This window comes from Amblyomma maculatum, chromosome 2 (genome assembly GCF_055883805.1).
Source record: "Amblyomma maculatum isolate TAMU_Amacu chromosome 2, ASM5588380v1, whole genome shotgun sequence".
NCBI lineage: Eukaryota > Metazoa > Arthropoda > Arachnida > Ixodida > Ixodidae > Amblyomma > Amblyomma maculatum.
In genome coordinates this window covers 227,020,697-227,047,201 of record NC_139345.1, presented here as the reverse complement: position 1 = coordinate 227,047,201, position 26,505 = coordinate 227,020,697, and the positions used below count along the sequence as shown (strand labels likewise).

Here is a 26,505-nt window from a genome sequence, read left to right as displayed (position 1 = left end):
GGAGCAGTGGTGGCTAGCTTGGCAGTGTGCGAAGCTGCTCTGTCATTATGCATATGTTTGGAATGCCAGCAAAAAAAAGATGTAAAGCAGGCATGGCGTACAAAGCGACGTGTGTGTGGATTCATGTACCTGTGCACTTGGCATCTGAAGGCGCATGTCACACAGCCTAGTTCGCCGAGCCAAGCCAAAACAGAAAAATGTGCATGTCTCATTGAGCATTTTTCTGGGCCGCTGGCGAGCCCATACGTCCCCCTCAGAGAAAAAAAAAGTTACAGTATGTGCTGCTGTAGAAAAATACACCTTAGCCTCACTGACATCAGAGCAGGAAGTGGTACGTATCCAATGAAAGCCAGGCTAGCCATCGCATTATTCTGTGTGATGTTGGTATTGACCTGGCATGCAAATGAGGTGGTGCAATGTTACTATAGTTTTATGTGCTCCTGTTTTGGATTCAGAGGTCATGGTGGGCACTTCATAGGAATGTAATTGTCCAAAAAAAAACGATGCTTCGAACAAGCGCAACTGTGCACAAGCAGCATCGACTGATTGTGGCGGCATGGGGGAAATATATTGCTGACTGTTGCGGCTGCTTGTGGGAACCCCTGTTTTAGAGCATCAAAGTGCCGAGAGTAAATCTGGCTGCAGAGTTGCTGCATTAGATTATGCTCCACTTTTTTCAGTGCAGGGCTTCCACTTCGACGAAAAGCCATGGCTGGTCTCTGTCTGATCATTCTCGTGGCTTCACGTGGCCAAAATTTACAAAGACCTCCACTGCCACTGTGGGATTTTAAAGCCCCATAAAACAAATCAAATCATAGTTTGACTTCTTGTAGTGTGATTGAGTGAAAAATGGAATGGCCACTTAGGGGGCTATGAAACGAAAAATGGCCTTGCTGTGGTGGCGCAGTGGTGCTTGACTACTGTGCCCAAGGATGTGGAATTGAACTCCGGCGGTCGCTTTTCGATGGAAGCGAGAAGCAAGGCGCCCATGTGTTGTGCGATGTCGGTGCACGTTAAAGAACCCCAGGTGGTTGAAATTTCCAGAGCCCTCCACTACGGTGTCTCTCTTAGCCTGAGTCGGTTTGGTATATTAAACACCCTAAACAAAACAAACGGAAAATGGTAGGTGAACATTAAGCGATAAGAAGCTTGCAGAGTGGGTCAGAGAAACTTGAGTTACTGACATTCTAGTGGAAATCAAGAAGAAGAAATCGACATGTGCAGAGCATGTAGTGCAGAGAGGATAACCGATGGTCATGCAAATCAATTCTGTATTTTTTGTTTACTAATGCTTGATGTCGCGAGACACACCTTTGTCAGTTTCTTTGTCGCGCAAGATGCACCGAGATCTGTCTCGAAGACTCCAGCCACTCTCGTATGTTTCTACTACAATGTTCCAGGTTGTGCTAGTGACAGTTTGCAACGTTATCTAGATGGTTCTGAGCCGCCTTTAAATTGAGCCTTGATGTGTGCGACAGACATTCTTTGTTTGACAATCGACAAGCACGTTTGTTGCTATCTCTGCCGCCAAGTTGCTTAGTTCTTTTGCGGGCACAAGTCAGCCCAATAAATATATAATTTTAGTACTATCAAGCTTGTGTCTTCTTTTGCCTTGTTAGAATTTAAACCACTCCTATAGGCCACAGAACCTAATATGCTAATCAAGGGGAGGTCTCTCTATGTAATATAAACGGTTTCAGTAAGAAGCATCAGGTTAGTGCAACATGGCTATGTCTGAGCTAGTGTTGTGCTTTGTTTGTGCTTCTATATGGTTTTTTATGTTGGTACAGTGTTGTGTTTACCACTGGGTTACAACATTAACCTGTGTGACAGGTTCTTGGATTGCTTGAATGCAATACATTTTTTATTTTGGTTCTGAGCTGGCAGGGATGCTCTCTGAGGTTGGAACGAAAAGAGGGATGAAAGGAAGGAATAAACAAAGAAGAGCCCATTTGATTTGCATTCACTGCGTGTGGTGGGTTGACCTGATGGCCACAGCTGCTTTTCTTCTCAGTGCTGGTGGAGCGGGTGTTCCTGCGGTTTGTGACGGCTGAGACGGATGAGCAGTTTGAGTCGGTTCTGGGCAAGTTCCTGCTGCCCGTGCTGGCCAAGCTGAGCAGCCCCCAGGAGGCTGTCCGAAAGAAGGCCAGTGCTCTTCATCTATTTCTTGTGCTTGTTTTTTTGGTTCTCTGTCACAAAGAGAAAATGAAACATGCAGAAGACAGTTTTTCTTTTGGTCCGTAACGGTTCGCAATACAAGGAGAGAGCTGGGACACAAAATGCCCTCTGGAACAAAAATAGCACTCGCGTACTTTACTCGTCCCTGTCCTGTCCCATTTTTGTTTGGCGTGTTGCCAATCACTCTATGGAGCAGTGTTTACGGGCCTAAATTTTCTTTTTAATATTGTGCAAGTGCGAGCTAGCAGTGGCCCCTTCTCAGGCCAATTGGACTTGGCGAAGTAGGCCTTCCCTGTGCAGGTGATGGAGTTGCTGGTGCACGTGAACAAGCGGCTCAAGTCGCGGCCGCAGGTGCAGCTGCCGGTGGAGGTCCTGCTGGCCCAGTACGGGGGCTCTTCCTCCTCCAGCAGCCAGGCATTCCTGGTGAACTTTGCCCTGGTGTACCTGCGCATGGGCTTCCCTCGCCTGCCCCCGTCCCAGCAGGTGCAGCTGCTGCCTCGCCTTGTAGGGGAATGCGTGCCTGGCCGGCCCCCACAGCACCAGGACGAGTGAGTGAGCAGCGGCATTTACCCTCAAGGAGGAAGTTCCTTTTGTGTTTCTCTATCCGTTGTGCCACTGGTAAGGATGCACTCCACAAGCTGTTATTTATGGCCTGCCCACAGATGTCGTCTGGATATATTTGTTCTGCATCACATGGCCATGTTATGAAGAAAATCTTGGCATCTTCTCATGGGCACTTTTCAGCCCCTGCCTTATACAGTTGAACCTCGATATATTGAACAGCACGGTGATCGCAAAGTAGTTCGATATAGCCAGAATTCGATACATAAAATCATGTAGAAAATGCGTCAGAAACTAGTACAAATCAATCAATGAACCAAGCGTGGCGCAATAGATACTCACTTGAAGCTTCAAACAAAGTATTTTATTTATTTGGCTGAGAGTACTGTATCAGCGTAGCCTGCTTCAAGTTGGAAACCGCGTGCTTCACCACGGCGTCCTCAACATAGTCTAGACGATCAGTCAGCGATAGTCCGGTGCCTTCTATTGCGCCGCAGTAGCGCCGTACAAGGGCCAACGCAGCTACAGCCGCAGTTGCAGTTGGGAGAGGGGCAACATCAGCGCTTGCGGTATCACTCTCAGCAGCGTCTTCGTTTGGCCGCTCAGCAGTAACTGCGATCTCCGCGTCTGTCAACTCCTTCACTGTTGCAGTATTGTCATCGCCGATGAAGTCATCAATGCAGATGCTCTGTGGCTCAGGACCGACAAAGCGCTCCAACTGGCTCCAGGTTTCTTCGAGCTGGCCTTCTTCCTCTGTGCCGTCCAATGCTGATTCTTCTGTTGCTTCCTCGGAAGCTTATTCAGTTCGGCTCACGAAACCCGCATGAGAGAGAGTATTTCTCTCTCTCTCGTCTGCTCCTCGTAAAATGGTGTATATAAAACTGTTTTTCCAAGGCCCTTCAGAATGAATTTTTCACGGTCCGGAAAGAGGTAACTGAGGTGACAAGAACAATTTATTGTCACTTGTGAACTCCATTTGGACGAGCTGCAATGTTTGCAAGTTACTAGAACCTAATTGATACATTCCTGGTTGATCATTTTCCTGTTGATACATTCAGAATCATGCTTTAAAAATCTTCCATATAGTTGCACTGTTTTTCTCCGTCTTAATGTTTTTCCTGATAGCATGGTTGCCCAGGTACTACGTTGAAAATTTTCACAAATCATATGAAGCATTCAGCGACCAACACCCACATATGAGCCCAGTAGAGCGCGGCACAAGCCAGAGAGCCATCATGATGGCTTCTCTGAAAGGAAACGTGATGCAGTGCATTATTGTTAGGGCCTTGCCATCAAAGCACCAGATGTGTTGCTAAATGTCTTCCAGATGCAAATTCAGACTGCATTCGGCTAGAACTAAAAAAGGAGTTGTTCATACTTGATGACAAGAAATGCTCTTGTGCATTTTTATGCAGTGAAGGTGTCAGTAAATGGCTTTGTAACCTATTCAACTGATCCATGTTTCAAAATCATGTAGTTTGGATCATACGTTGTCCCAGATACCACTTTTTTTGTGTATTGTTTTAAAACATATCAGTGGACTGTATTTGAATGCTTGGATAATAAAAATGCAGTGCAAATAAGATGAATAAATGCTCTTCAAGACCATCTGAAATTTCAAGTGTTTCATCGAATAGTAGCTGGCCACTAAGGGCTTATAGGGTTCGTGCTTCCTTATTTCAGGCAACTGGGAAATCATTTTAATGTTATTCATGCAGATATTTTGCCAAGGCGCGATAGATTACTTTGACGCCATCGCACGGCTGAGCTGCCACAAAAGAACCAATGCGCACATGAGTTGGGTACTCAGTAAAAAATGCGGAAGTGCTGCGTGAGATTAGTACGCGACAAAAAGCAGAAATTCCAGCGCGAAAGCGGTCGGCGAGCTGAGCTACAGCTGAGGTCCGTTGTGACACTCCAGCGGTTGACCGCTCACGTCTTCGGGGTCACGCCGCAGATGCCGCGCTTCGTGTGCTCGATAAAATTGCTTAACACTTTCATATCCACAATCACGAATTCAGTACCGGCATCGCATTCCACGCTAACGCATTTCGTGGCTGCCGTGACGTTTTGGAAGCCAATTTTATCGCATTTACTGACCAAATTCAGCTTTAATAATTTGAGTGCAGGTGCTCGAAAGGATAAGCGTTCCGAAAATGTGTTTTTCACGAAACCGATTTTTGACCATTTTGGACCATTGTAAGATTTGCGTCTCCCCTTAATTAACTCTATTGCTGTTTAAGAATTTTCGCTACTGCAAGTGTTCAACTAATTTTATTGTCCAGCTTATTGCACATTTATCAACAATCATAAAGTTTGCAACTTAGATGCCGTTTCCTGTAATGGCCGCTGGCGCCGCCACTATTATACACATAGGCACGACGCGCTCTCCCTCGAGACTGGCCGTGACCTAGGGTGCCTCGCTTTGAGGCACCCTATATACACCAGAATTTCTACCAATCAAAACTGCCATTTTGTTTTTAACAAGGTGCCTATAAGAAATTTCACAACTGTTACTATCAAAGAGCTTTGCTGAGGCTGGCTTTTAATTTTCATAAACTTGCAACGTCATTACCCGCCAATAACACTGTTAACAGCCTTTCACTATATTAAATTGGAGAATTGAATTAATAAATAGCTTTCGTCTGTGCTCATTATGATCAGCAGCTACATTTAGAATCCGTTAGGATCTGAAATAGTAAGGGAAAACCTGCAAAAGTGTGGGATTTTGAAAATAGTGGTTTGCTGTATTTACTTTTTATCCATCCATCAGTGCACCACAAAGACACCAGACAGAAGGACCACTCGATAAGTGATGGCAAACCATTGGTGAATAACCTCCAGTTGTTTTGGGCGGTCACACCATGGTGGGCTCTGTGTTGTCTCCAGGCTCCTGCAGCTGGCTCTGGGAGCTGTGCCGCACGTGGTGGCTGCACACCGGGCGGCTGGAGGCAAGGGCCCCGCCCTGCCGCCCCCCGCAGGCCAGGGGGAGCCCTGGGCACTGCTGCGGGAGCGCCTGCTGGACTTGCTGCTGCTGCCATATGCACCCCATACTGGCCCCCCGCCAGGGCTCTGTGTGGCCGCTCTTTCCCGCTTGCCTCCCCACCCGGGTGCTGATGAACTGGAGCAGCTCAAGCTGGCTGTCGTGTACCTGCTTGCCCAGGGGGGACTCTACCCAGAGCGCACCATCATTGTCCACCTGCTGGTCGCTGCAGCTGACAACCGCCACAGGTGTGTTATTAAGGCCGGCTATGTCATCACTAGGGATGTCATATGGAGTCATTGGTAGTAGTGATTAATGGCAAAAAAAATTGATAGAAATGATAATGATGTAGTAATTAGGGATGGTTAATGAGGTAGTTACGGATAATTCAATGGTAACCTAGTTAGTGAAAGATAATTAGTGGTAGGTAGTAAAAATGTTGCGTCAGGGCTTATACTTTTGCATTCTCCCAACGCATTTTCTGCAAAGTTCTTTAATGAGTGTGCTTGAGGAGATGGTTTTTCAGGGGCATGGAGCCATTTCACAGCCTTCCTGGAATGTGCCATTGTGAACGTCTTGACTAATTATCTTTACTTTAGAGCGTCTACACAAAGTAATAAAAAGGGAGGAAAAATAGATTTGCTTGCTGTTGCTTTAGCTGCCTTCCTAATTCCACTTTGCATCAGCTTCTCTGCTTCCGCTAGAAAGCTCCATTCAAGCACCTTCACTGCGGCAAAGTGAAATGGGGCTCCATTTATACTCAGCTGAAACAGAGTACACAGAAGTCTTCTGGCGAGCACATGTGTTCGTTTCTTTTTTCTCTGACTTGCCTGAAGACACTCCATGTCCAAAGTTACCTTCAGTCGCTGTGGGTCACATCAATGCAAAAGTTTTAACTGAAGGACGTGCACAGAAGTTCATCTTTAACCGAGTAGACTTTTATATTATAGTCAGTCCAAAGGAAACCAGGCTAAGGTTCTCAGAATTCATCTTACGCCAGAACACCTTAGTGGGAGTCTACTATGCTTGTAAACTGTATTGTCTAATCTGTCATATTCCTTTCACAATAAAGTTCCTTTTTCAAAAACTTCTCATGGGCCCTCAAGAGAAACACTTTGCTGTAAGACCCAGGCTTAAATGCCAGCTTTGACAGCCATAGTTTGATGAAGGTGAATTGCAAACGGTGCTCATGTATTGTGTGACATCAGCACATGCAACAGTCTACGAGTCCAAGGCAAACATTGGGGATATTTTTTTTTATTTTGTTGTTGGTATTGACAAGAATTAGTCTTATGATTAGTTTTAAGGATAACGAATATTAAATGCAAAGCGGAAGGAAAAACATAGCGCCGATGGCATTTCCCCTTCAATTGTCTGCTTATTAGCTTGCGAGGTTCTCGGTTCTGGCTGTCTTGAGGTCGAAAAAGGAAGCGTAAGAGGGTTCTCACACAGCTCCCGCCCTCCCTATTGATCACATGCTACGTATCGCTTGCGGTATAACACGATGTTCCACATCTGCTGCTAGGGATATGAGGGTGGCGCTGGTGAGCGCTAACAGTTTTCGGTTACAGTCAACATAAATACCCAAGAAAGTGGAAGGTTGGACAGCCGTCGATGTAGCTTAGTTGGAAGAGACTGGACGCGATATTCGGAGGTCGTGAGTTCGTCTCCCACTATCGGCGAGATGTTTTGTCTTCCGCTTTACATTTAAGGGGGGACACTGCTCTTTGCGGCTGAAAATCTGCCTAAAAATCAGATTTTCGATTTCTTCATTTTCGCGGTCCTGAGATGTTTCCGCAGCTATATGCAAATTTTGGTTTCAAAATACCACCTATTCCGCATGTTACAGTGTTCCAAAGTTGTGAATCTGAACGCTTGGCCCCACCCTTTTTCTGTTGGGCGTTTCTGGCTGTGACGCACCCCCAGTGTCGGCTTGGTTTCAGGGAAGGAGCATATCGGGGAAGGAGCATAGCGATTTATTTTTGGTTATGAATGCTATACAAATGAAATAATCAACGGAATATGCATATTTCGCTGTAGTGTTAATATCATCATTATCAGCCTGATTATAAATTAGATAAATGAGGATAATATAAGACTAAAACTGCTCGATACTTGAGAGTCCAAATATCCGAGCTCGGCTCGTATTTATAATCAAAAGAACCATCGCTCCAGTCCACAGTCCAAGGTCCTGCGCGGTCAGCCATCCAAAAGTAACCGCGCGCACTGAGGGCGCACTTTCGGTTGCCCGCACAACGGAGAGAAATGGCACGTTGTGAAATCAAGATGATAGAGGGGAATGTAAAGAGGCTAAAACAACCTCCTTTGCTGCTAGCCGCAAGCAAGGGCTCGGCAAGAGAGCGAAAGCAGCGATCGAATCATGTGTCGACCTATTGGAGAGGCAATGGTGCGAGCCCCTGAACGTGATGCGTCGTGACAGACTCGCCGACAGAATAAAAATAAAGACCTGCAAACATGCGCAGGATGGCAGAACAACCCTTGAACTCGTAACCGCACGCACGTGCCGCGAAACGTGCGTCGCATGATTGCTTAGCGCGATAGAGAGTGCTTGTGGAGTGACCGCGCCCCCCAGCAAAGAAGGTGGCGGGGGTGGGCGCGGTTGCTCCATACTGTGCAGCACACGTATCAACACAACGTGGGGTGAAAATACGGACTTGTAGAAAGATTTGACAGATGGCGCAGCCTGTACAAGTGCGCCAGCTTCGCGCTCAGGCGCGGAATTTTGATTGCACGATAGAGAATGTACCGGTACGTCGGTGTTACTGTGAGGGGAAAGCTCGAAAACGTACTGGTACGTTCGTGACAGCGAAAGGGTTAAATTGAGGACAAATTGCACCGAGTTTTGATCGGCCGCAGATCGAGAAATATACGCTCCACCGGTGTTATTTTAGTCTCGTTCGAAAGATCGTGATTCAGGCTATTCCCATGTCACGATTGGCATCCATGAGTGAACACCCGAAACGGAAAACAAAGGAACAAGCGCTGCGGTTGGGCTCCGAAGGCATGTGACCCAAGTGACCACTTTTGGTTGGCTGCCAGCATCGACTGCTTGCGGCCTGGCGCCATTTTGAAAAAGTCGCGCAGTTAGGCCTAGCTCGTTTAGCAACGCTCCATTGACACGACCACGGCGTAAAACACGGAAACTCTAGGCTCGAACATCATACTGGCCTAAAAAGCGAATAAAGGTTGAGATAAGAGGCGCTGCCAGTGATGCGGCAACACTGCATCATGTTATCTACAATCAGTGACGAAGCGCCGACGCTCTGCAATGGGCCGATAAGGGCATACGTGCTCGGCACGACAGATAGGAGAGCGAACAATTTACTCGGAGCGATTCCTGCTGTTTACGAGCATCGTAATCATGACGATGCAGATGAAAAATTGATGCCTAAGCAGTTTTCATGGGCGCGACAGATCCAGCTCTCGGAAAAGTTAGTGGTGCAGTGATCGCGAAATGGCGTTACGCGGAATCGCAAACCTTGTCAAAATAAATTTTCTTCCGAGTTGCAGGGGCTATTATCTTGGCGGGAAACGGTGATTTCACACCAAGAACCAGTCATAACTCATTTTATTGACTTGCTATGTTAGCCTTGGTAATTCAAAAATGTGCCAAAAACATATTTTCGCCGATTTCTCAAAATTGAATTTTGGACACAGTCACCATTTTGCAGCAGCAATATCTCGGCTTCTTCTTCCAAATCATCCTAGATTGCAGTCCGTTGATGATTGTAGACCATTTAAGGATGGAAATGTTCTCCTCAAGATCGAATGTTTACTAACCATGCTTCCTCCAAACGAAAGAGCAGTTTTCCTGATTACTTTAGGCGATGCATGCGCTGATATGCGCATAAGAAGGAAAAAGAAGAATCTGAGTAGTTTTGGGCAAAGACGACGACGTTCGAGCAGTGTCGGCTGGTGCCTGCAGGAAAGGCGTGTTCTGTGAAAGCCTTGTCTCCCGTCTCCGCTCTCTGAACGCTCATGCTGAACTACCCCCGTAACATCTTGGTGGAGGCGCTTTCGATCCCCTTGCCATAGCTCCTCGTATTTCCGCGCCAGAAACCTGGTTTTATGCAGTGGACGTACGCCATCTCCCCGAGCTCACCCCACCGACTGCCACAGTAAGCATGGCATCCCAGGATGCATCACCAGCTACGCAAACTCCACCTGCCCCCATAGTCTTAACCAAAATCCGCCATCCGGCTATTTTTAACGGCATAGACAAGACGCATGTTGAAGATTGGCTCGATGAATACGAAAGGTGCAGCAAGAACAACCAGTGGGATGCTAGCATAATGCTTGCCAACATCATCTTCTACCTAGCGGGAACGGCGAAGACCTGGTTTACCAACCACGAACAAGAGATGCCTACTTGGGACATCTGCAAACAAAAACTTCAGGACTTGTTCGGAAAGCCGATTGGGCGAGCTCTAGCAGCCAAAAGAGACCTGGGTACTCATGCTCAATCATCAACCGAATAGTACCTCGCCTACATACAGGACGTCCTCGCCCTGTGTCGAAAGGTGAGCACCTCTATGACCGAAGATGATAAAGTGGGCCATATACTTAAGGGTATCGTTGATGATGCATTCAACATACCGTATACACGCGTGTAATGGCCGCACGCATGTATTGGCCTCACCCCGAACTTTAGAAAGAAATTTGGGAAAAAAAACTTTTAAAACATTTCCCGAGTAAAAGCTGCACCATGAGTTTCAGGAAGTTGAGCAGTGCCGTCTACTGTGCGGTGCAAGAAATACGGAACGTTTTGTGGTTACTGCCTCCAGGTGGGGCCCAAAAATCAAGTGAAAGCCAAAATGAAGCGTAAGGTTAGAAGTAGAATTGCCAATAAGAATTAAGAGAACAAATCATTTGAGGAAAAAGAAAGTCGAGCATGGGGGCAGCGGGCACCACCTCCGTTACAAAGGGGGCGCTCCTAGCCGCAGCAATGCCCGCCCGTTACAAAGGGTGAGGCCAGCAAATCCAATTTCAATCCAAGTCTGTTCGCTCCTCCGTTTTACAGCCATTTCCTCAATCGCCCGAAGCATATCACGTGCGATCTCGCAATCGGAACGCATCGCTGCCCTGATTTGTTCTGCGCTCGTGAGCTGAAGATTTTCTTTTTCCTCGATGGGAAAATATGTTAGTTATACCGCTCACTTTAAGCTGAAAGTGATTCACTACGCCAAAGAAGAAGGAAAAAGAGCGGCTGGACGAAAGTTCGGCGTTGACGAAAAATGTGTACGGCGATGGTGCTCCCAAGAAGATGCCCTCAGGAAAACAAATGTTCAGAGGCGCGCTTTCCGAGGGAAGCAGAGCATGTTTCCAGAAGTTTGCCACTGGATACTCGAAGTGTGGGCCACGGTACTTCGAGACTGTGGAAAAAAGTTTCAAAGTGACAGGGATATCAAACAGGCTGGACGATACGGAGGATGACCTCATCTGGGACAAGGACGAGCCTGAAGTCCCAATGAGTTTGGAGGAGGAGGACGACGACGACGAGGAGTGATGTTTTGGACACGGGACGAGCCTGAAATCCCGACGAGTTTAGCGGAGGAGGATGAGTTTTTTGACAATAATAAAGGCAGGTACCACCGCGAATAATTTTTTTCGCTGTCTTTTTTCTCATGTAATTGCCGCACCCCCTGATTTTCACCCCAATCTCGGAAAAAAAAGTGCGGCCATTACACACGTGTACAGTAAAAGCTCGTTAATTCGAACTTCACGGGACCGGGAAAAAAGTTCGAATTATCCGATGTTCGAATTATCGAATGGCCTCGAAAAAAGTGACCAAAACCGTTTGTACAACGGTAAATGTACCGTATTTAGTCGCCTAACGAACTCGCTCCCATAATGAACCCACCCAGCCCCGATTTGTGCCTACGAATCTGAAAAAAATAAAAATTAAAAAATAAAGGCGTCAGTCGTTAGCGCATCCCTCCGTTGCGCCTTCGCGGTCCACAACACAATTCTTGGCAGTGCGCCAAGATGCTGCGCGGCGATAACGGCATGTTTATCTTTTGACTTTAGCTTGGGCAGGCGCAGAAAGCGAGCTTGGCAAAGGGCCAGCGCTTGTCCGGTTGTGCAAGCCTCCTTTTCAGTACGTTCGCTTTATCATGCTATGAGCGACTGGGGGGGGCGGCGCCGTCCCACTCCAATCATCGGAACGAACGGTGCTAAAAGCCGGCGTCATGATCGCGGCCGACTCGCCTGCTTCCGTTGACGACTGATGGGTGGAAGGATGGTTGGCTATCGCAAAAAGAAAAAAAAAAAGTTTAACTCATAGTGCCCAGCCGAGATCATAGCCTTTTATGGGCATTGGCTGAGACCGCGCCGACAGTACTCATCCCTATTTCCAAATTAACAGGGTTGGAATTAACGAGTATTTAGTTGCGAGCTACGGAGGTTGCGCAGAAGAGAGAGCAGGCAGCCGCCGCCGCGCGGCCATGCACTGACCTTGCCGCCGGCCGCCACGCCAGTCATGGCGCCATTCAAGTTTTACCCACTCTTCCATGGTTTTACCTGGTTCCTTATTCTGTCCCCGTTTTGGACGTGCGCAGCCTCTAATTATGCCTACCGATCGCGGAGGTGTTTCTTTACTTTTTTTTTTTTTCGCGTGATGTGCGCCAAGCCGCCCAGACGCGGCGGCGCGTAGTTCGAATTATCCGTAGCGGAACCGACTCGCGTTCGAATTAACGGGCTTTTTTATACACATATCTCTATGGAGCTTGGCCGGACCTAGTAGTGTAGTTCGAATTATCCGAAAATTCGAATTATCGAGGTTCGAATTAACGAGCTTTTACTGTATACGGTATTTCTCTGCAAAGACTGCTCTACAGTGGACTCAGTCCTACAAGTCTGTCGCCGTTTCGAACAGGCGAAGCAGTGCCGCATCGTCCATCGGTTTAAGCGCCTTCCCAACACGGCGACTACATCCTCATGTGACGTTCTGCCCACTTTGCAGCAGCCTTCAAGTCGTAACAACCTCACTACTATCGTCCGCAGAGAAATTGAGGCCTGTTACACTTACATCACCTCCTCCAGAGTCAACAATAGTTATGATACAGGCTGTCGTCCGCCAAGAATTCGCGAATGTGGGCCTCGTCTCCAATCCTACCACGCCACCCCCTGCACCACAGCCAATACCAGTGGTTGCTGCTGCTGCCACAAGACCGCCCTACACACCGCGCTACCCTACCAGCAATCCTGCGGAGTGGCGCACTTCTGACTATAGGCCTGTCTGCTTTGTCTGCTGTCGGGCTGGCCATACGTCCCGCTATCGCCGCAGCCGCCTGGCTCCCCCCTCTTGCCCTTATTACAGCCCTGTCCGCCATGGCTATTATGCACCACGACGTGTTTCTGTCACCCCAGCACAGCTTCGTACCGAGAACATTGAGCAAGCCCGTCATCCCAGCCGTTCGCCATCGCCTCAAGCCCACCGTTCCCGATCACCTACTTCTCGCCGCAGCTTGTCCCCGACGTACCAAGGCCCTTACTCGGGAAACTAGGCGACGCAGCGCCCGGACGTGACGCTGCGTTACCAACCCGGACAGCCAACTGGGTTTCGACCATCGCACCACGCCGCAACCTGATCAATGTCCTCGTAGATAGAGTCCCTGTGCCCGCTCTTATTGACACTGGAGCCCATATTTCAGTCCTTAGTTCTTTGTTCCGCCAGTGCCTCAAAAACGTTCTTACGCCCGCTAACACCTCTGCAGTTCGTGTTGCTGATGGCAACACTGCTACCATCATCGGAATGTGCACTGCACGCGTTAGCATCGCCGGCCACCACGTCCCTGTGCTCTTCGTCATCCTTACTACTTGTCCTCAAGACGTCATTTTAGGCCTAGACTTCTTAACAGCCCATTCCGCCCTCATTGACTGTTCCTCCGGACTTGTACGCCTAGCCCTGCCCCATTGTGTTCACGACCCTAGTGCTGACCATTCTAAGCCTCGTCTCTGCTCCAGTACATTTACTTGCCTACCTCCCGGGGCGGCAGTGTACGTGCCCATGTCACCCTCTCCTTCCCTGCCTGACGGCGACTACGTTGTCAACCCCATCACCGACGTCGCTCTACAGCGCAACATCGTCCTACCTCATAACATTGTACACGTCGCGAATACCTTCACCTACATTCTTGTTCTCAACTTCAGCATGTCTTTGCAAGTTCTCTCGGAGGGCATTTTTCTTGCCGAGCTGTCACCTTTGTCTAGCTTTACTATATCTGCAGTGCTATCCGACCGTCACGCCGAGGTATCTGCCCAACCTGTCCCGTCACATAGTCCGGAGGACCGCATCTCAGCCATGGTTACCTCTGATCTGTGCCCCGAATATGCCAGTGCCCTTGCCGGCCTTTTGCGGTCATACAGGGACAATTTTGATTTCGGTCATGGATCCCTGGGCCAAACGTCCGTCGTCACACATCGCATCGATACTGGAGATGCCTGCCCTATTCACCAACGGCCTTACAGAGTTGCTCTTTCCGAACGCCGGATCATTCAGGAAGAAGTGGAGAAACTGTTGGCCGGCAACATAATTGAGCCGTCGAGCAGCCCCTGGGCGTCTCCGGTGGTACTCGTCAAAAAGAAAGACAACAGCTGGAGGTTGTGCGTAGATCATCGACACCTTAACAAGATAACAAAGAGAGACGTGTACCCTCTTCCAAGGATCGATGACGCCCTCGACTGCCTGCATGGTGCCAAATACTTCTCCATCAATCTCCGTTCTGGATATTAGCAGATCTCTGTTGACGAAAGAGATCGTGAAAAGACGGCTTTTGTCACCCCGGATGGCCTCTACCAATTTAAGGTGATGCCTTTCGGCTTATGTAATGCTCCTGCGACCTTCGAGCACATGATGGACTCCTTACTACGCGGGTTCAACTGGACCACATGTCTGTGCTACCTCGATGACGTCATCATATTTTCATCAACCTTTGAGGGCCACCTTCATCGTGTTTTGGCTATTCTTGGCATCTTCCGAAGAGCTGGCCTTCAGTTGAACTCCAAGAAGTGTAGCTTTGGTTGCTGGGAACTCAAGGTCCTAGGACATTTGGTCAACACCATGGCATCCAGCCGGACCCCGACAAGCTGCGCTGTAATGGTTTTCCTACACCGAATCCCGCAGCGACGTACATAGCTTCCTCGGACTTTGGTCGTATTTCCGGCGATTTGTACCAAACTTAGCAGAGATCGCCCGTCCACTTACACAGCTTCTGAAAAAAGAGGTCTCCTTTTCCTGGGGCCACGAACAATCGGTCGCCTTCTCCGCTCTTATTGGCCACCTCACCGGCCCACCAGTGTTGGCTCACTTCAATCTGTCAGCGCCCACAGAAGTACGCAGCGGCGCAAGTGGTCATGGGATTGGTGCCGTTCTCGCACAACGTCAGCTCGGTTCCTCTCGCGTCATCGCCTATGCCAGCCGACTCCTCTCTGCGGCCGAACGGAATTATTCCATAACTGAGTGTGAGTGCTTAGCCCTAGTTTGGGCCATTACGAAGTTCCGCCCTTACTTGTATGGCCGGCCATTCACAGTAGTCATTGACCACCACGCATTGTGTTGGCTTTCTACACTCAAAGACCCTACTGGCCACCTAGGACGTTGGGCCTTGCGCCTTCAGGAGTACAATGTTCGGTGGTCTACAAATGTGGCCAGTTGCATCGAGATGTGCATTGCCTGTCTTGTCATCCAGTCGACCCGTCAAGCCAACCTGAATGTGACAACGACGCTTACGTGTTCTCTATTTCTGATTTTTCCAACATTCGGCGTGAGTAGCGCCAGGACCCTCATCTTCGCGAAATTATCAATTGCCTCAGCGCCGATCGCCATGACCCTTCCCTTCGTTTGTTTGTGCTCTACGATGGCACCTTATACCGGCGCAATATGCGACCTGATGGCCCCGACCTTCTACTAGTAGTTCCTCAGCACCTATGCACAGCCGTCCTTCAACAGCTTCACGACGTTCCTACAGCGGGTCATCTAGGCGTTTCTCGCTGATACGACAGTGTGCGCCGTCGGTTCTTTTGGCCAGGCCTATATCGCGCAGTCCGCTGCTACGTGGCTGCCTGTGACCGCTGTCAACGCCGGAAAAAGCCATCAGTTTTATCAGCTGGACTTCTGCAGCCGATTGACATCCCCATAGACCCATTTTCTCGAGTGGGTCTGGATCTTTTAGGGCCTTTTCCACTGTCCGCATCGGGGAACAAATGGATTGCGGTGGCCACTGATTACACCACACGCTACGCGGTCACACGACCAATACCAACCAGTTGTGCAACTGATGTCGCTGCTTTCCTCCTCAACGACGTTATACTTGTCCATAAAGCTCCCCGCCAACTGCTCACCGACCGTGGCCGTTGCTTTCTTGTGCGTATAGTCGACGAGATCCTACGGTTGTGCAACGTTCGTCATTCTTTCACGACTGCCTACTATCCACAGATGAACGGGCTTACCGAGCGCCTTAACCGGACCCTAACTGACATGCTGTCAATGTACGTTTCTGATGACCACCGCGACTGGGATATAACACTGCCGTTTGTGACGTTTGCATACAATTCGTCGCGTCACGACACTATCGGCTACTCCCCCTTCTATCTTCTATATGGCCGTGAACCTCTGCTTCCTTTTGACAGCCTGCTTCCTTCTGTTGCCCCTGCCAGCTCATATGCTTGTGACGCCATAGCACGAGCCGATGCTGCCCGCGTTTTCGCTCGCAACCGACTCGCAGCCTCCCAGCACTCCCAGAAACGTTGCTATGATTTCTGTCATCACAACATCCAGTATACTTGCGGGTCTCATGCTGCATTGGACCCCAGCTCGCTGCGTCGGCCTCTCGGAAAAACGTTTGCCCCTTCATACAGGACCCTACTATAGTGCCTAGAATATACTGGCTAGTGTGCCGAGGGCGCGCGCTGGCGTGTCCGCCGCGGTGATGCCTTCCCGCCGCCACCGCGGGGCGGCGCTACCAATAGCTAAGGTGCTATCGCTCCGCGTTCGCGGCCTCGGCAGCATAGGCGGCATATAGGTCCGGATAGCGCGCTGCGCTTTTCACTGCGAAACCTGTCTCTTGACGGTTTAAGCGCACTTTGTGTCTAAAAACAGTCTTGGTGGAAGACATTCATACCGTCTTAGTACTGTGCGGAGAAAATCATACGCTCAAATAGCGCTCGAGGAAGCGTTTAACAAATACTGTCTGGTCCATGTCTGCTATATATCTGTTTTATTTATTCAGCTGAACCGGATAAGGTCTTAAGCAGAACACATATTGACTTCCTGATATCCAGCGAGAGAAGAAATTTGAGAAAACCACCTAAAGTTGACACGTTGGTTGCAATAGTTTGTTAATCTTTGATTAATCGATCGAGTCCGGGCCGGATTCAATATATTGCTATGAAATATTCCGATGACGATTTTATTTGATCTAGAGCCACTCGATTGCGATCCACGCATCGTGATTGCGGATGTAAGGTATCGTATGCATCTTCCTTCTGAGTGAGCGCTCAGTCAGCCCAGGTGGTTGTCCCGAATTATGGGAACTATATTCTCAATCGCGATCTAACCCGGAACGGATCGACGACGACTGTTATTGTCCGTGTGACACAGGTATCAGAAAATACCCTTAATATATGACTCGATTGGTGCATAGCGCTAAAAAGACAAGGACACAGCGAGACACACAGGACGGGCGCTAACTTACAACTGAATTTTTATTGCAAGACCAGGCAATATAAGCACTTTCTTGACAAAGAAGTGCTTATATTGCTTGACAAAGTTGTAAGTTAGCGCCCGTCCTGTGTGTCTCGCTGTGTCCTTGTCTTTTTAGCGCTATGCACCAATCGAACCATCACCAACTCGCCCACGCTTCCACTCTTGTTAATATATGACACTGTTCATTAATCCAACTTTGAATTTTATTTACTCTTCGGTCTTTTCTTATGGTCCATATGGTATATCGCGATGCCGCAGTCAAGTGCTACGAACGTCAATACGGGCCTCATGCTTTCGGATAGGTTACGTCGACGTTTCTGCAATTCAGTCATGCTTATTGCTAAGGTGATATAGGTGATAGGTTAGTGACGTTTCATAGCGTCACATATATGCTACAGAAAAGAAGGGCGATCTTGCTTTTTCGTAACATATATTGCACGCGCGCATGTTTTCAAAGATCGCATGCGACAATAAACACAAGCAGTCTGAATCTGACTTCAGTTTTTGTTCTTACTCTTTATTCATTTGTTTTATTAGGAAGTCACTTAATTGTTGCTTCATACATAAATGATTATTATGCGGTGTGCTTTCTTTTGTAACAGAAGGAAAGGCAAGAAACAAAAGTGGTGATTGTATCACTGATTCTTTTTTTTACAAAGTCTACAATATAGTAAAATTTGAGCAAAAAGGCGCAGCAACGATAAACAAGTAAAAATATAGAAATGCACCGCTAAAGGTTTTGGAGAAAGGCCGCACATATGACACCGCAATAATTTTAAAGTAGTCTGATACCAATTTTTGGTGGTATTTTTTTTTTTTTTCACTTGCTAATGATGCGCTAGATATTCCTGTATAATTCTCCACGTGGTTTCTCGCTTACCACCGCTAAGTAATTTATAATTAATTTTACTTTCTTCACCAGTTTCGGCTTCGCGGTTTCAGCAGCCGAGCGGTTGTTGTACGGTCACAATTGTCTAGGTCACGCAACAAACTTTAACCACAGACTCACTTATTAGCTCCTCATTTTGCGCTTTCAATAGAGCCACTTGTTCTGCGCTCCATGCCAGTTTTCTCTTAGCTCTTCTCAGAGCGTGAGAAATGTTGCAGCATTTATTTGGCTAGTTGCATGCTTTTTCCTTCTTTCTGCGCATCTTGTGTAAGCCTCCGCTGGTATTTGCATTCAGCGCAGCTAACCCCTTCAGAGTTGACGGTCAAGCGACACTTTTTCTGCAAAATATATTCCCATGAATGATATGTGCTTCCTGAATCAGCTGGTTGCAGGCCACATTCGGAACAAAGACCCTCCAGTGCACTCTACCTATATAGCTCTATCTTCAGCTTTAGATATTGTTGTATTGTACGCGCTTGTTTTTTTCTTTTCCGAGAATATACACTGTAGTGTCCACAGAACTGCGTTCAGGCTTCCAAAAGTTATCACTTTTTCTATGTACAAAGTGACAAAGTTTTTTTTCTTTTTTTAGGCTCGATAACGCGCGTAGGCTACAGATCCATGGTGCTTCGGTTAATTTGGTCCAAGTTGCAGGTATGTAAATTGAGTCAAACGGATCCCGAGGCTCAAAGCTGCACGTCTGCTGCTGCGGGCATGAGTTCTCGCTCGGCTCTTCTGCTGCCAGCTCCTTGGAAGCATTGTCAAACATCCTTGACGGTGCGTGCATGGCTGTCGTCTGCACCACTGGCATTACGGCACTGCGTTTTTGTCGTTTAGCGGCCGGTTGGTCACAGAGGTTCCTCAACTTTCTTTTCGATGTCTTCTTAGGCAGTAGATGGTTCGGATAATGGTCGAATAGCGTTGGCACGGTTTCGGGCTTAATTCGTGGTCTATCTCTAGCAAGCTCGTTGACGATGCCGTTTACTGTCACTTTGAACATTCTCTCGATGTAGCTCTCCTCAACATATTTTTCGCAGACAACACACGTTGAAGTCAACTTGCGGTCCTGTCTTTTAATCAGCCGCTTCCACTACGCAAGCTGCGCAGGGTCCGATGGCACACCGAACATAGAAACCTAGTCCTGATTCGAGCGGGCCACTCCGACAGAGCGACACGAAACATGTCTTTTCCCTGCCCTGATGCTTTATTTTTAGCATCATTAGTCGTTGAAAATTTAATTATCTCATATGAATGCAAGAAACAGAACGACTAAAACAAAAGAACAGCGTAGACGCGTCCAAAGCGCTCGAACCCACTGGTGGCTCGGCCAGCGCAGCTGCGGCAAATCAAGGGCGCGCCGGCGGCCGACGGCGTCGACGGCACCTTTACGATGAGCAGCGCCCCTGGCGGCCAAAGTTGGAAGGCATCGCCGGCGCGGACACCTCCTCCCATTGAGAGAGCCCTCCGCACGGCACACTAGCCAGTATATTCTAGGCACTATAACCCTACTGTATTTTACGACAAGTGACACCAGTGAGATACGAAATTGCGTCCTTGTATCCCGCACGCCATACCTCTACACCACGCACCGAGACGGTCTATGTTGCACGCCTCAAGCCGTACTACACGGACTCTGGTTTGGATGCTAGTACGCACTGGGATGGTGCTTTTCAGTCATCGGGGTAGTGTTATGTTAGGCGATGCATGCGCTGATATGCGCATAAGAAGGAAAAGGAAGAATCCGAGTAGTTTTGGGCGAAGACAACGAGTTCGAGCAGTGCCTGCTGGTGCCTGCAGGAAAGGCCTGTTCTGTGAAAGCCTTGTCTCCCGTCTCCGCTCTCTGAACCCTCAAGCTGAACTACCCCCGTAACAATATGTAAAGCTACTTACATTAGGTAAAAACAGTTCGCAGTTTTGGAATGAGCACGAGAAAATGCACAAATGGTGTAAATCTGGTGCAAATCCTCCCATTAATAAAAAAGAAAAAAATTCTAGTTTTTTTCATTACACCCATTCTTGACTTCTTGCTCATTTGGGGAAGTGATATCTCTGCCTTTAATGGAGGTAGAAACATAATTTTTGTTGTGGCATGTAGCTAAAAGTGCTAAGCACACAATGTTAGGAACAGATTTTGCAATTTACATTTCAAAAGTTTTTCAGTTTTGCTGTAGATCAGACAGTAGGGCACCCACATTTGGAACAGTGGACTTTGAACAGCTGTAAAATGGCTAATATTTGTTATGTAAAAAAACTGCTCTTAACATTGTATTCCATATGCTTTCCAGTACCTAGCAAAGTGTCCATGTAAATATTTTGTAATGCATTTATGTTTTCATTGTTCCTGCAAATTATGAACAAATGATTTCATTTATCTTTCAAACTAATTGACCAATTGGAAAAATAGTTACATATTTGAAATCAATGCAAGAAATTGAATCATAATACCAAGTTTTATTATGTTTGGTCAAAAATTAAAACAAAAATAGCTTTTAGAGCCATCATCATCATCCTCATCCTCAGCCTGACTATACCCACTGCAGGGCGAAGGTCTCTCCCATATTCCTCCAATTAACCCGGTCCTGTGCGAGCTGCATCCACTTGACCCCTGCAAACTTCTTAACCTCATCCGCCCACCTAATTTTCTGCCGCCTCCTGCTATGCTTTCCTTCCCTTGGAATCCAGCTTTTTGCCCTAATTGACCATCGGTTATCCTTTCTTCGCGCTACATGTCCTGCCCATGCCCATTTCTTCTTCTTGATTTCCATTAGAGTGTCAGTGACTTGAGTTATTTCTCTGACCCACTCTGCACATTTTCTATCTCTTAATGTTACCCCTACCATTTTTCGTTCCATAGCCCTCTGGGTTGTCCTCAACTGAAGTAGAACTCTCTTGGTTCGCCTCTATGTTTCAGCCCCATAGGTGAGTACAGGTAAGATGCAACTGTTGTATACTTTCCTCTTGAGCGATACTGGTAAGCTGCTAGTCATAATCTGCGAGTGCTTGACAAATGCGCTCCATCCCAATCTTATTCTTCTTGTTATTTCCTTTTCGTGGTCCGGATCTGCGGTTACTACCTGTCCTAAGTAGACATATTCGCCTACTACTTCCAGTACTACTATCTTGTCCATATTCGGGATGACATTGCCCGCCCTGTCCCTTGGCGCATACATCTGACTTTTGCCTATGCCCAATTTCTTCATCGCTTTAAGGCTTCCCCTGTTCTTTAGAGCAGTCCCCCTTTAATATTCTTTATCCTTAAAACTCATCATAAGACTAATTCTTGTCAATACCAACAACAGTACTGCCCTAGAAAGTCGAGCTAGTTGGTCAGACGACATGATGCACCATGCAGCAGAGTAGGCGACGACATACAGGCACACAACACACACATAAATGAGGACAATGCTGCACTGACAACTGATTAATTGAACACCAACATCCTCTCCCTTCTCCACTTCTAAGCACTTCTTCTTTGACGCTCCTCCCAATGATCTAACAAGTCTTTCTTCGATAGGAGAACGGAAGGCATGGTAACGCAGTTATCTCCCAGGCTTCCAAAATCTCTCTCGTTAATCTGTCCTTGTTCTTCCTCAAAACTGCTACTTTATTAAGTTCTGTTGGAGACATTCCTTTTTCACATAAAGTGCAGTCTTTGCAGTGTAAAGCAAGATTAGTCCCGGACTTATTCAAAATCGTAGAGGCATATTCTCTTATCCTATCATTTATAACAAAACATAAACATATATCATTTATAACAACAAAACATAAAAAAATATCCCCTACGTTTGCCTTGGACTCGTAGACTGTTGGCTCCTTCAAATTCTATAATAACGAGCCCCTCATTTCCCCTTCAATTGTCTGCTTATTCGCGCATGTTAAACTCACATGGACGAAACTGTTACATGTTAACCCAAGCATTAGCTAAAATATACTGTACAGAATTGGTGTACAGACAAAATGGTCAGAAATTATCTTAGTCTTAGTGGCGCTTATTTCCAAAATTTAATACAACTATTTGTTTCAGCTTTGCCACTCAAACAGGTCCTTACTTTGTTAACAGTTGCTTTTTCAAAGCCGTGTTATCCCTTTTTCTACTTTTTGCTTTATTCTGTAGAAACCTGGTCATAAAATTGGCTGTAAGGAAACTAGAGGTTTCTCAGGTGGCTTATGTGAAATTTACAATTCTAATCTCTTAATATTCACCACAGTGGTGTTTTTGTCTCTAGTGTATCGCCGAAGAAACAGTTTTCCAATCTTCCATCGCTTGGTGCTAAACAGTGAGCAAGATAGTTGCATAGTGCTTTCATTACATGTTCTTGCTTCCTTGCTGCCAAAGGGCGTTCTACACATTGGTTAGTTGTGTTTCAGGCATGAGGTACGTGCGTAGGGTTTTCAGCCATGGCTTTCAAGAGGTGCTGGAAACCTCATGTGGCTTGACTTCCCTCCCTTTTTGCATAATGTACATCAGAAATGCAGTGTGTAGATGTACAGCTCCTTAAAACTTCCCTGATTGATTCACTGATGGCTGGCTGTGTGGTGAAACAGCCTGCTATATTCATTTGCAGTATGATTAGTGAAAGTAAAATGAAAAAAAAAAAAAAAAAGTTGGGGTTTAGGCAGACATGTGTTTGGGGAAACCAAGAGCGCAGTCTCCATTGAGGAAAGTATTTGAGTGGGCATTCTTTGTGAGGCTGTGTGTTTCTAACCGAGTTTCAGAAATGTTCTCATAATTGTCCTTTTGTTCTCCTCCTGCAGTGTTGCCAGTGCTGCCGAGATGAGCATGAAGGCTTTGTCAGCGTGCGTATTTTCCTTTGTGCTTACGTCCAGCAACAACTGTGTCCAGTAGGTGGCACCAGCCGCTGCAGTGACAGAGTGGCCTTACTCATTTGCTCGTGTAATGCTACTAGGCAGGGATAGAAAAATAGGCCATTGACGGGTAATCAAACAGGTGTGATTCGGTAGCCAAAATCAAGACAAATGCAAAATGTATTGGGAGTCACAACTAGGTGACATGCTTCTGAGCGTGGCTTTCTTTCTACATGGCACGGTCTTCAGAGAGAGTTCTCTTGACCGCCAGTCATGATACTAAAAATAGTAAGGCGCATCGACTGCGAAGCACAAAACGAATAAAGAAAAGGGCTCACTATTTTTCTATCTTCACTGCTGATGTCTTGCACTTAAAATGCATAATATATCTAGCTTGACAGAATATACGGGCTCGAATAGGCTCTTTCCGTTCTCTCTTTGTCCGGATAGCGAGATGCCGTAATAACTAAGCATACATACATCAAATCCAGATATATCCAACTCGAAGGGGATCGTGAAATAGTTCGATATACAGAAATCGGCCTGATACGCCACTTGCGATTGTGAAAAGTGATACTGTATTTGTCGCGTAATCAACCCACTCGAATAATGAACCCACCCCCCACTTTTGTCCCAGAGATTTTGAAAAAAAAAATAAAAGCATTCGTTGGCACATCCCTTCATTCCGACCGTCGCATATTTATTTATTGACAGTGTGCCAAGATGCTACGCAGCGATACCGTCACGGCATGTTTATCCTTTGACTATACTTTGATAGATCCTGCGGTGGCAGGGAGCGAACTAGGCAGAGTGCCTGTGATGGCTTGATTGCTTAAGCCTAGTTCGATTTATCACGCCACGCATGGGGAGGGCGTAGTTCACTGCCACAAAATCATTGGAAAGCTTGATAGCTGCAAATACTGTTTGAAGCGAGCAATGCTAAAATTCGATGTCACGATCGCAGCTGACCGCATACTTTCGTTGATTCATAGATGTATGAATGGACGACTCATGCAAATAAAAAAAACCCTGCCACTTCTTAACGTCCGCAGCTGCCATAGCTTACGTTATGCCGCACGTTCAGCATGACAACCAAAGTGAATGACTCCCGAAAAAAAAAGAAAGGAGCTGCCATTTCTTTGTGTCTGCAGCCGCCGTAGCTTACGCTTGTTCAGCACGATGACAAGAGACGCGCACAACACACACGTAACACTGGAGGAAGCGTCTGGGCTGAGCTTAGTGCGTGCTGCTGCGAATGAAGGCCGGGAAAGAGAGAGGAAGGGGAGAGATGAAGCTCGGCAGAAGAGTGGGCGCTTTGCTCTATTGCGTTTTTCTCCTCTCCTGAACACCACGGCTTCATTGGTTCTATCTCGTTCCTTCACGCACATGGCTTGCAAACGCCACGTGCTGGCGTGGGGCAGCAATCACTGCAGATGCGCCTGCCGTTGGGGAAAGGGCACTCAAAATGCATAATATATCTAGCGTGACAAAATATACGGGCTCGAACAGGCTCTTTCCGTTTTCTCTTTGTCCGGATAGCTAGATGCCCTAATAACTAAGCATACATACAGTCAAACCCAGATATATCCAACTTGAGTCGCCGAACTGTGCCCTCTCATTCCTTTGGCGCGTGGCTTGAAAACGTCACGCGTCGAACGGCCGAGGGGATGCGATCGTCTTTGGGGAAGGCGCACCGACCAATGCGCGGTGCGGAGTTCGATATATCGAACGACCAGTGAAATTGAGTTCAATATATGACGCAGCTTTCCTATACTTTTACATGAGATTTTCAAGGGGATATTCCCTGAGTTCGATATAACCAAAATTCGAATTATCCGGGTTCAATATATCCAAGTTCGACTGTAGTAAGGTTGAAAGTTGGGCGAGTTGAATCCGGTTCATTTTGTAGGTACAGTCGACTCCCGTTAATACGAAGTTCGCGGGGATGCCAAAAACCTTCCATATTAACAAACTTTCAGTTAAGCAGTAAGCAACAAAAAATAACTTTATTGGCAGTGAAATCGCGCCAGCTCACGAGAAATAGTCTCTCATCTTTCTTTGCTTTTGTTTACTGAAACGTGCAGCAGAAAGCATGTTTTTCAGGCTGTAAATGTGTCTAAATGCTTCAGCTGCATTACTTTCTGTAACAAAAAACCACTCCACAATATCGAGGCCGGCAGCTGCATCAGCTGCCCTCGGTTGCGGCTCGTTTTCGATGTCGTCGTCCACATCGCTCTCAGCAAGAGGTTCGCTGAGCCGGACAATCTGAAGAATTTCGCCATCCGTAAGCGCGCCACACGTTTCGATTTCATTGTTCACGGCGACAAACTTTTCAAAACAAACGTCACCCAGAGCAGCGCCAAAGTCAGTGACGTCGAGCTCGCCTGTTTGTGCTTGCTCCGAAGTAGGAGAAGCATCCTCTAGAGCTAGTGTCACAAAGTCGCTAACCCTGAAGCAGTTGACAATTGTCTCCATTTTGACACGATCCCACACTTGTGCTAGCATGTGGATGGCACCGAGTAGACTCACCTCGTACTGCGAAGAGTTGTCCATGCACAAAATCATCCACTCAAGCAGGTGCTTCCTGTAGAGGACCTTCACATTTTTACTTATCCCCTGGTCCATCAGCTGTAGGACAGACGTGGTATTTGCAGGCAAGAATGCAAGGCGGATAGCAGTTAACGCCGGCACATTCATGTGCGCACTACATTGGTCCACGAGAAAAAGCACTTTCCGGTTGAACGACGCAAATTTTCAATCCAGCTTCAACAGCCAATCTTTGAAAATTTCAGACATCACCCTTCCTGTTCGCCGCATAGTCAATGGGAAGTGTCTTTATGCCTTTAAAGCATCTAGGCTTGGCCGCTTTACCCGCCACAAGCGGACGACATCGTTCTGTGCCAGTCATGTTGGTCGCGAGCAGAACATACACCCTTTCCTTGCTTCGCTTGCCCCCGGCACAGTCATCATCTTTAAAAGTCAATGTCTTCTCGGGGAGAAGCCGATAAAAAAGTGCCGTTTCATGGGGGTTGAAGATATCTTTCGGTTCGTACTCGGCCAAGTACTCTGGAAGCTTCCCTCTCCACCAGATCATGACGATCCATCCGAAGAAGTCGCAACAACCGCTTCTCTAATCCTTCTGGATGGGCGCCCGTGCGCATCCTCCTCAAAAGCAGCTAGTATTGAGCGCTTATTTTTGATGTAATTAGAGAGGCTTAATGCCATACTTGCCTCCTTTTTCCACTTCTCTCAAAATCTCTACTTTCGTCGCTAAGTCAAGCATGCAGTAGTTTCCACGCGTTGCCATGATTGGTGGCACACAACTGTTGCGTGCAAAGTCCAAATTCCACTCGCGGAACGAAG

The 26,505-nt window shown here is 47.3% G+C and overlaps 1 protein-coding gene across 7 annotated transcripts in view; it reads left to right on the top strand.

Moving 5' to 3' along the window:
• Positions 1-26,505, top strand: part of LOC146201438 (proteasome adapter and scaffold protein ECM29) — a 371,995-nt gene that overhangs the window by 9,931 nt on the left and 335,559 nt on the right. For all 7 annotated transcript variants that reach the window (XR_014705354.1, XR_014705355.1, XM_084595850.1 and 4 more), the window contains exons 2-5: positions 2,015-2,145; positions 2,479-2,726; positions 5,629-5,970; positions 23,092-23,133. Coding sequence is in view for 5 of the 7 variants with exons in the window: in XM_084595850.1 (XP_084451976.1) it covers positions 2,015-2,145; positions 2,479-2,726; positions 5,629-5,970; positions 23,092-23,133 (763 nt within the window). In the remaining 2 variants the exon portion in view is untranslated. The remainder of the gene's footprint in view (positions 1-2,014; positions 2,146-2,478; positions 2,727-5,628; positions 5,971-23,091; positions 23,134-26,505) is intronic.